The sequence below is a fragment of the Dipodomys ordii genome, unplaced genomic scaffold, assembly GCF_000151885.1.
Source record: "Dipodomys ordii isolate 6190 unplaced genomic scaffold, Dord_2.0 Scaffold53, whole genome shotgun sequence".
Classification (NCBI taxonomy): Eukaryota; Metazoa; Chordata; class Mammalia; order Rodentia; family Heteromyidae; genus Dipodomys; species Dipodomys ordii.
The window spans coordinates 2,115,975-2,127,057 of NW_012267269.1; the positions used below are offsets into that span (position 1 = coordinate 2,115,975).

Consider the following 11,083-nt stretch of genomic DNA (forward strand, 5'->3'; position numbering starts at 1 on the left):
GGAAACCATGGGACCTATGTTTCTTTGGGCCTGGCTTACTTCACTTAATATAATTTTTTCCAAGTCTTTCCATTTCCTAACAAATGGGGCAATGGAATTCTATGCCTCCATCAGAAAGAATGCCATTGCCCCATTTGTTAGGAAATGTTTCAAGTCTTTTATCTATTGCCTATCAGTATTGTTCATAATAGCCCTTTGTACCTACATCTGTCTTATAGAATACTTAACTAACTGCAAGGTTAGTTTATCTTTGAGGTCCTTTTGTTTATGCAAATTTTAGAAATGAGTTTGGTTTCTTCTAGTATCTGATGGGTAGCTTTTGAATCAGACACACCACATTGCTCTCCCAAATAACAACATTAAATTGTTGGCATACTACAGTCCAAATCTATATTACAAACATTTTCTCCTAAGAGAGCACTTGACTTTATTTTTAAAACATATAAAGTATATTTCTCTGTTTCAGAATCCCATATTAAAATTGAACTCCCTCTGTCTGCTTTTCAAAAAGAATTCCTGGCTATGTCATTGCAAAACCCCACTGAAGCTGTTAAATCACTATTAGTGCCCAAGATAGATTATCAAAGGGTATCCATTGTCTAGCTCCTCATCAGCAGAATAGACTATTTAAAAATTTCTGTTGGATACTCTGTTCCCAGTTAGCCTATAGTTGTGATACCCCTCTAAAAGCATGAGATCTGAGGATCATGGTTCAAACTAGCCTAGGTAGGAAAGTCTGTGAGACTCTTAACTCTGATTAACCACCAGAAAACCAGAAGTGGCGCTGTGGCTCAAAGTGATAGAATGCTAAGATTGAGCAAAAGAGCTCAAGGACAGTGCATAGGCCCTGAGTTCAGTCCCTATGGCTGGAAAAAGAAAGTATTCCTGCCAAGCGCCAGTGGCTCACGCCTATAATCCTAGCTACTCAGGAGCCTAGCTACTCAGGAGCCTAGCTACTCAGGAGGCTGAGATCTGAGGATCGAGGTTCAAAGCCAGCCCGGGCAGGAAAGACCCTGAGATTCCTATCTCCAATAAACCACTAGAAAACCGGAAGTGGCGCTGTAGCTCAAGTCGTAGAGAACTCGCCTTGAGCTGAAGAGCTGAGGGACAGTGCCCAGGCCCAGAGTTCAGGCCCCATGACCGGAGACCAAAAAAAAAAAAAAAAAAAAGTATTCCTTTCCTCAGCAATACCTTAATGATTACACGTGAGATTTTATAGAGAGTTAGTTTATTCTGTAGTCAAACTTTTTTTGTTTCAATTTCAATTTTGAATTTTAAATTTTGAGAACTCTGATTAGATAAAAAGGATTACATAGCTGCTGAGACCTAGGTCACAATTAGTCTTTTTTCCTATAACTGGAACTCTTTTGCATGCAGCTCTTGTCTTGGGAAAGTAAGAAGGAAACTGAAATGAGAGTATGTTCTGTGTTAGTCCTTCTCCGCAGTAAATGATGGACTGTCACATACTCTGTGCTATTTCTTGTATCATTGATTTGACCTTTTATTTAATATTTTGCCAAAAGATACTGTTTTTTTACATATAGGCAAGCTTCTTTTGGCAGGCAGAGTAATTTCTACTTAAAAACAGAAAATGAAAGTTGTTGAGGAATAGAAAAGGAAAACTTATGCACAGAGCCTATTTTTATTTTCTAAGCATGTGTATTGATATACACATGTACAGGAAATTAATGAAAATCTATGTATTGTATTTCATATAAATCTTCTGTGTAAGTGGATTTAAAAATCATTGTGTACATTCTGACCTAAGTTGTTTGGTTCACTGTTGTTCCATGTATCATATATATGTATCTATTCTTTGGGTATTTTATAATATAAATCCTTTGAGGGGAGAAAAGAGTTTGAGCAAACATTTATTTTGTTTTTATAGAGAAATTTATAAAATGCTTCTTTTCTTCGTGATCAAATATGTTATTTGACTTTTTTCATAGAAATTTCAAGAAATTGCAGAAAAGAATATGGAAAAATTGAATCGTATTGAGAAGTCACATGAACAGTTGGTGCTTGAAAATTCGCACTTCAAAAATATGTTATCGAAGACTCAAAGAGAACAAACATCTTTGCTGGCAGCCTGTGCATTGATGGCTGGTGCATTATATCCCCTCTATAGTAGATCGTGTGCTTTATCTACACAGAGAGATTTTCTCCAGGAGCAGTTCAACACATTTGAATTGTTCAAGCTAGAAATTAGAACTCTAGCCCAAGCATTGTCAACAGTAGAGGAGAAGAAACAAGATGAAGCCAAGATGAAGAAAAAACCATTCAAAGGCTCGATACGCATATTCCGGAAAGGTGTTATTGCAATTTTGGCAGCAAACAGACTCAAGATTTTGGGCCAGTCCTGTGCCTCCCTTTTTACCTGGATGGAAAATTTCAAAGAAGGCATAGGCATGTTGGTGTGTTTAGGAGAGCCTAAAGATAAGCATAAATTTCCAAGTAAGATAATTTGTGCTTCTTAAAATCTAAGTTGCATGTAAGTGAAATACAGTGTTAATACATTTAGTTATTATGCAAAACTTTTAAAGAATCATGTAACGTGTCGTTACCTAACATAGTCTTGTTTTTGTATAGGTACATATATATGAGTAAATGTTTATTTTTATGCAAGTTAAGCCTTGCTTTTTCTGTTTAAAACGGATTAAAATATAAAGAAGCAATTATGTTCAATTTCATTGTGTTCTAGCTTTATTGTATTTGAGTTCATCTTTTTTTGTAGTTTATAATATGATTTTTTTAGACAATTCAAAACACTGTTATTTATCAATACCATTTATATTTTTTTATCAGAATAATATGAGATAAGAGTTCAGCTGCTAAAGAGTTCTATAAACATGGCACAAATATACAATTTCTTGAATTTTTGACTATTTTGAGAAAATAATAGACTCAGTTGTTCATTTGTTTTTTCTGCACTGAAAGTCTAACTTAGTGCTTTAAGCACAGTAGGCAAGTTTTTTTTTTTTTTTTTTTTTTGGGCCCAGTCGTGAGGCCTGAACTCTGGGCCTGGGTGCTGTCCCTCAGCTCTTCAGCTCAAGGCTAGCGCTCTACCACTTGAGCCACAACACCACTTCCGGCTTTTTTCTTTTTGCTTATGTGGTGCTGAGGAATCAAATCCAGGGCCTCATGCATGCAAGGCAAGCGCTCTACCACTGAGCCACCTTCCCAGCCTCAGGCAAGTTCTTTATTATTGAGTAGAGTCCTAGATTGTTAGCTTAAAAAAAAATCAGACTATTAAATAATTTAAACAAGGAAAAAGAAAATTTCTTTTTCTATCATTTTTAGTGTCAATAACAGTTATGTATAATTTAGATCAATCAAGTGTAACATTGCTTATGGAATTTTCTGTATTAGACAATATATGACTACAAAGCTTGATTTGCTTCTAAAAATAGCTGATTCCAGCTATTTTAAATTTGTATTTCAGTAAGCTTCTGTAAAATTTCATAATGGATATTTTGTATTCTTGCAGAACATCAAAGGGAGCAGTTACGTTGCTTACAAGCACTCAGTTGGCTCACCAGTTCTGACCTTCTTACTGCAGTAATCAGTTCTATGGCTGAGTTGCAAGACGTCATTAGTAAAACAGGTATAATTTCTTCTTTTATGTCATTGTAAAATATACTTAAAAGCAAATGTCCAAAAATGATTTGTGGTACAAATTCTAATAAATTTTCTAGAAAGACAATGCATTTGTGCCTATCATTCTTTTGTTTAGTCACAGAGAGATGGCTAAATCTGTATTTAATGCTATAGTAAATTAATGTAAATTTTGATATCTAATTTTTTTGGGGGGAAATTAACATTTCCTGCCAAATGAATCTATCTCATTGTTTTCCCTTTTATCTGGTTTTCCTATGGAAAGCTTATCATCATTATATTATTATTATTATTATAGTAATGTAGAAACTTTATTTGGGAGCTTGAGTAATAATAGATCCAGCAGAAGAAGATTTCTGTCTTGTTTTATGATATGTTTTTATTTTTTCTAATTTCTTTTAGACAAGATGTGTTCTTTTCTACCAGGTATGTAATCAGCTATAGTCAATGATTTCTTAAGCTTTAATTCAAGTTTATTTTTTTCACTACTCAGATTGAATGTGTGTGTGTGTGTGTGTGTGTGTGTGTGTGTGTGTGTGAATGTGAAAGTTTCAATTAAAATTAATTTCACAGTAGAAGTGTTGACATACAGTTACTGATTAAGCTGTGTCAGTCAGTGAACTATTATGATTATTAAAATATACTAACATTAAATATAGTGTAATGTTCTTAAGATTTATGTGCTGAATAAAATGTTACAAGTATCAATGAAATAATGTGATATGTAGTTCTTTAGACAATTCTCTATAAATAGGAAACATTCATTATGCTTTTGGGCATCTGAATTGTCTCTTTTAGTAGGGAATGTATAACTCAAAGGTTATGTTTTGAGATCTGAAATAAAAATTATTTTAAGAATTTTTATTATAGGTTTGAAGCAAAACTGTGGCATTATTTATTTTTTTAATTTTTTATTTCTTGCCTGTATTGAGGCTTGAACTCAGGGCCTGGACTCTGTCCCTGAGCTTCTCTGTACTCAAGGCTAGCACTCTACCATTAGAGTGCCACTTCTGGCTTTTTCTGAGTAGTTTATTGGAAATAAGAGTTACATGGACTTTCCTGCCTGGGCTGGCTTTGAGCCATGATCCTCTAATCTCAGCCTTCTGAGTAGCTAGGATTATAGGCATGAGCCACTGGTACCTAGCTATGGCATTATTTAAAGAATATAATAATAGTGTTTAGAGTTTGCTTAATGAGCAAATGATCTGTGTTAGCCATATCCTTTATAGGTATGTGGGTACTTTAATGTACATTGTTTTCTTGAGCTATAATCTTGTTTGTGGATAATCTTATTTGTATTATTACTTTATTAAGTATATTTTTATTTAACATTGTGTTATATATTTTTAAATGATAAAACAAAAATAATAATTGATTCAAACTTCTAAAATATGTACAATACTTATGTAGTAAAAATGACAACTTATACTCAAAGTTAAGTAGAATGCAGTTAAAATTGGGATGAAGAATGCAGGCTTTACATGTAAGAATTCTTAGTAGATGCAACTCAGTGTAGATTGTGATTATAGGAAAGAATTCAGGAAGGAACTAGTGATTTAGCTGGGCCTAGAGTGATGCTAAAGAACATAGTATTCAGATGAAGGAAGTTGGCATAAGTACAGATACAGAGATGGGAATAAGCCTACAATACAAAGGTGGGTGGACACTTAACGAGGCCAGAATGGACATCTGTGCCTAGCAATCATATTGTATATGTTCATATTAGAGCAAAATCAGATAGTTGGCATGGTCTCAGATTATAGATGTTAGTATAATGAAGCATATTCCATAAGTGGCCCTTTGGAACACTTTTAGTTAAAATTTTGACAAGTGTTTATTAAGATCATTACCCCTAGGTAAGACATATCAAGTAGAAAATGACCAAGAGTGGTATTGTTAAGTGTTCATCTACCTATGGAAGGTCTGACTGTGCCTCTAATAGCTTGAGGAAATAAGATGTCTAGGGAAATTCAGTTTTAAGGAAGAGTTTAGTGTTTTTTGACTAAGAAACACAATTAAGGGATGAATAAGTGTTACTTGGTGGGAAAAAAAGAATTGATTTATCCAAGTAATGAGGAATACTGGAAAGAATATGGGCTAGATTGGTAGATAAATTAATGTTTTTGGATCAGTACAAAAATGATCAATGTAGACTGCTTCATGGGATAACTTGATTATTTGAGTTTATAGAAGAATTTCTTCAAGTATGATGACTAATATTATATTATAATCTCCAGGTCATTTTTTTTCCGGGTACTGGGGCTTAACCTCAGGGTCCTCTCACTCTCATTTGGCTTTTTCACTCAAGCTGGTTCTCTACCACTTAAGTTACACCTCTACTTTGGCATTTTGCTGGTTAATTGGAGATAAGAGTCTCACAGACTTTCCTACCTGGTCTGGCTTCAAGCTGAGATTTGAGGATTAGGATTATAGGCATGAGCCACTAGCACCTTTTTTTTTTTTTTTTGAGTTTGTAAATTGGTTTACTTTTTTTTTCTGTTTCCATTTTTTTTTATTGTGAAAATACCATACAGAGTGGTTACAATTACATGGGCAAGGTAATGAGTACATTTCTATCAAGCATTGTTGCCTCCTCCTTTGTTTCCCCTTTCCATCCCTTCCCATGGGACCTATGTTTCTTTGGGTCTGGCTTACTTCACTTAATATAATTTGTTCCAAGTCTTTCCATTTCCTAACAAATGGGGGCAATGTCATTCTTGCTAATGGAGTCATAGAATTCCATTGTGTATATATACCACATTTTCTTGATCCATTCATCTACTGAGGGGCATCTGGGTTGGTTCCTTATCTTAGCTATGATAAATAATGCTGCAATAAACATAGTTGTGCTGGTAGCTTTAGTGTGGTCTTGTTTGTGATCATTTGGGTAAATGCCCAAAAGTGGGGTTGCTGGGTCAAAGGGGGGCTCTATGTGGAGTTTTTTTTTTCTTTGTTGGTGGTGGGGCCTACACACTGGGTTTGGGCGCTGTACCTCAGCTCTTCAGCTCAAGGCAAGCGCTCTACCGCTTGAGCTACAGCGCCACTTCCGGTTTTCTAGTGGTTTATGGGAGATAGGAGTCTCAGTCTTTCCTGCCGGGGCTGGCTTTGAACCGCGATCTTCAGATCTCAGTCTCCTGAGTAGCTAGTATTACAGGCGTGAGCCACCGGCAACGGGCTATGTGGAGTCTTTTGAGGAACCTCCATACTGCTTTCCAAAGTGGTTGAACAAGTTTACACTCCCACCAACAATGCAGTAAGATTCCCTTCTGTCCACATCCCCTCCAGCATCTGTTGTTATTCGAGTTCTTGATTATAGTCATTCTAACTGGGGTGAGGTAGTATCTCAATGTTGTTTTGATTTGCCTTTCTTTTATGGCTAGGGAGGTTGAGCATTTCTTCATAATGTCTATTGGCCATCCTTCTTTCCTCTTCAGAGAAGTTTCTCTTTAAGTCTTTAGCCCACTTATTTATTGGGCAGTTGTTTCTTTGAGAATTAGTTGTTGGTGATTTAATTTTTTGAGTTCCAGGTATATTTTAGATATGAGACCCTTATCTGTTATATGGCTAAGTGAAGATCTTCTCCCAATTTGTGGGCTTTCTATTGATCTTTCTAGCTATGTCCTTTTGCCATGCAGAAGCCCTGCAATTTCATGCAATCCCAACCTTTGTCCAACCTTTCTTTGATTTGTTGTGTTTCTGGGTCTCTATTAAGAAATTTTGGGGGCTGGGAAGGTGGTTCAGTGGTAGAGCGCTTGCCTTGCATGCTCAAGGCCCTGGGTTCGATTCCTCAGCACCACATAAGAAAAAAGCCGGAAGTGGCGCTGTGGCTCAAGTGGTAGAGCGTTAGCCTTGAGCTGAAGAGCTGAGGGACAGTGCCCAGGCCCAGAGTTCAGCCCCACGACCAGACCCCCCCCCCAAAAAAAGAAATTTTGGCTTGTGCCAAGGAGACCTAGGGTTTCTCTTTTCCATCCTGTAATGTCAGAGTGTCAGCTTCGACTCCGAGGTCTTTGATCCATTTGGAGTTGATTCTGGTGCAGGGTGATATGTAAGGATCTAGCTTTAGTTTTCTACAAGTGATTAACCAATTTTGCCAGCACCATTTACTGAAGAGGCTGTCTTTCTTCCATTCTATTTTTTTTTTTACCTCCCTTATCGAAGATTAGATGGCTATAGGTCGGTGGGTTCAATTTTGGGTTTTCAATTCTATTCCATTGGTCCTGAGGTCTGTTCTTGTGCCAGTACCAAGCTGTTTTGATTACTCTGGCTTTGTAGTAGAGTCTGACAATAATTTTTAAAGTATATTCTGGTAGTGGAACTTTCTGCACAAAAAGTGGGATCATATTTTCACACAAAGATAATGGAAAACATAATGAGTATAATAAATATACATAAAGCTATAACAACTGTACATTCATGTTGAATTTATAATTTAAGTATACAAATAACCAAAATCAGTATTATTGCTGCTGTTATAATTTTTATCATCATTGTTATTATTTTGTCAGTATGGGGGTTTGAACTTAAGGTCTTTCAATTTGCTAGGCAGGTGTTCTAACACTTAAGCCATATCTTCAGCTTCTGGCAAACAGTTTTCCTTTAAGTATCTTTGCAGTGATGATTTAGCAATAATGTATTTCTTTAGCTTTTGTTTATCACAGAAAGTTTTTATTTCTCCACTGATTATGAAGGATAGTTTCACTGGGCACAGTAGTCTAGGTTGGTAATTGTTATCTTAAGAGCTTGAATTATGTCTTTCCAAACCTTTCTTGTATCAGTGTTTGCAGTGAGAAATCTGTGGATGTTCTAATGGATTTGCCCTTGTCAGATACTTGTTTCCTCTATTTTATACCTATATTCTATTTTTCCGTGTGTTTAGTATTAATGTATCTAGAATGGTTTCCTTTTAAATCTTGCCTCTTTGGTGTCTGTAAACCTCTATCACTCCACTAACCTTATCTTTCCAGGTAGGGGAAGTTTTATGCTATTATTTTATTGAATAGAGTCTTAGTGTCCTTATTTTGTATTATTTCTCCATTGTATATACTCATGATTCGTAGACTTGAATTTTTTTTTTGTCTGTCTTGGGGGCTGAACTCTGGGCCTGGGCTCTGTCCCTCAGCTCTTCTGCTCAAGGCTAGTACTTGAGCCACAGTGCCACTTCCGGATTTTTTCTGCTTATGTGGTGCTGAGGAATTGAATCCAGGGCCTCATGCATGTGAGGCAAGCACTCTACCACTGAGCCACCTTCTCAGCTCTAGATTTGAATTTTTGATGGAGTCTTGTAAATTCTATTAGTGTTTTCTAGTTTTGGCTGAGTTTTTATTTTGAGAGATTGAGCTCTTAATTTCTAGGATTTTAGCTTGATTTTTTCAAGATTTCTGTGTCTTTATTGATTTCCTCTTGTTAAGCATTTTGATAACAGAAATAGCATTCACTTTGAAAAAGATTTGATTTTGTATCTAACTCATAGTGAAATTTGCTAAGTTGTTTAACTTACTAGATTTCAGATTCTATACTTGAAGATAGTATCTTCTTGAAAGTTTTTTAGAATTTAAGGAAATAATGCTTGTTGAATGTCTTGTACAATCCCTGGTGTATAGTGATTCTAAAAATATAGTTGCTCCCTTACTATCTCACCATGAAAATAGTATATAACATATAGACTTTCATACATTTTAAGGTAGAATAAGATTTTTTTTTGTTGTTGTTGATTGTAGGGCTTGAACTCTGGGCCTGGGCCCTATCCCTCAGCTCTACAGCTCAAGGCGAGGGCTCTACCACTTGAGTCACAGTGTTACTTCTGGTTTTCTGAGTGATTTATTGGAGATAAGAGGCTCATGTTCAGGCTGGCTTTGAACCATGATCCTCAGATCTCAGCCTCCTGAATAGCTAGGATTACAGGCATGAGCCACCAATGCCAGTGAATGAATTATTTTCTATCTTAAAATTGCTAAACTTTTTACAAGGAGCCAGCATTTTATAATTCTACCTATCTACATGACCTTGAATAAACTGTTGAAATTCTTACTTCTGTTTCTTTATATGTAAAATAAATAGTATTATCTATGTCATAGAGTTGTATACTTTAAGATAATCTTTGTTTTACCTTCGTTTGTTCATTTGTTCATTCATTCTTTCCTTCATTCCTTCATTCCAAAGGTCATACATATTAAAAATTTAAGCCACTTTTAAGTGTCAGAACTATATATTAATATGTCATTGTGACTTCTTTTAGACCTCAGTAAACTGTGGCAATTGTATGTTAATATTAAGTAGTATCAATTAATACATTAAAAATTTTTTTTGTTGGTCCTGGGGCTTGAACTCTGGGCCTGGGCACTGTCCCTGAGCTCTTCAGCTCAAGGCAAGCACTCTACCACTTGAGCCAAAGTGCCACTCTGGTTTTCTAGTAGTTTATTGGAGGTAAGAGTCTCACAGACTTTCTTGCGTGGGCTGGCTTTGAACCGGGATCTTCAGATCTCAGCCTCCTGAGTAGCTAGGATTATAGGTATGAGCCGCCAGTGCCCGGCAATCCATTAAATATTTAATAATAAGTATTGCTTATTGTATTTTTTTTCTAAGGGATAAAAATTCACTGAGTAATTCTTTTTAAAAATTACATGCTTAGCCAGGTACCAGTGGCTCATACCTGTAAGCCTAACTACTCAGGAGGCTGAGATGTAAGGATCACAGTTCAAAGCCAGCTTTGGCAGGAAAGTTCATGAGATGCTAATATCCGGTTAACCGTCAGAAAAATCATCAGTGGAGCTGTGGCTCAAAAAAAATTCGATGCTTATTTAGAGTAAATCTTGAATTATATTATTATCTGGGAGAGAAAATTTACTCCTAAATATGTTGTATATATAGTACTGATTAGGAAATTAGTTTTTGAGTTTGGGCTTCATTCTGTGTAACACTGGCAAGTCTTTTCTTTCTTTCTTTTTTTTTTTTTTTAAAGAGGTACTGGGGTTTAAATTTTGGACCTTTTACTTGCTGGGTAGGCACTCTACCACTAGAGCCATGTCCTCAACTCCTTTTTTGCTTGAGTTATTCTTCAGATAAGGGATTGAATTTTTGCTTAGGGTTGTCTAGGATAGCAATCCACTTCCGTGTATTTGGGATGCAGTTAAATGCCTCTATGTCAATTTACTGGTTGAGATGTAGTCTCACATTTGCCCTCTGGGATGGCCTGGAGCTGAGGTCCTCCCAGTTCTGGCTCCTGCATATCTGAGATTTCAAACTGGAGTCACCAAGCTCAGCAACAAATTTCTTTTTGTTTTTTGTTTTGAGTCTGGTAGTGGAGCCTGAACTCTGGGCCTGGGCACTGTCCCTCAGCTCTTCAGCTCAAGGCTAGCACTCTACCACTTGAGCTACAGTGCCACTTCTGGCTTTTTTCTTTTTTCTTATGTGGTGCTGAGGAATCAAACCCAGGGCCTCATGCATGTGAGGCAAGCACTCTACCACTGAG

The 11,083-nt window shown here is 36.3% G+C and overlaps 1 protein-coding gene across 1 annotated transcript in view; it reads left to right on the forward strand.

Annotated features, from left to right (window-relative positions):
• Ccdc171 (coiled-coil domain containing 171) overlaps positions 1 to 11,083 on the forward strand; it is a 310,385-nt gene that overhangs the window by 129,463 nt on the left and 169,839 nt on the right. The window contains exons 16-17 of the mRNA XM_013020745.1: positions 1,950 to 2,454; positions 3,488 to 3,604. Of these exons, the coding sequence (XP_012876199.1) occupies positions 1,950 to 2,454; positions 3,488 to 3,604 (622 nt within the window). The remainder of the gene's footprint in view (positions 1 to 1,949; positions 2,455 to 3,487; positions 3,605 to 11,083) is intronic.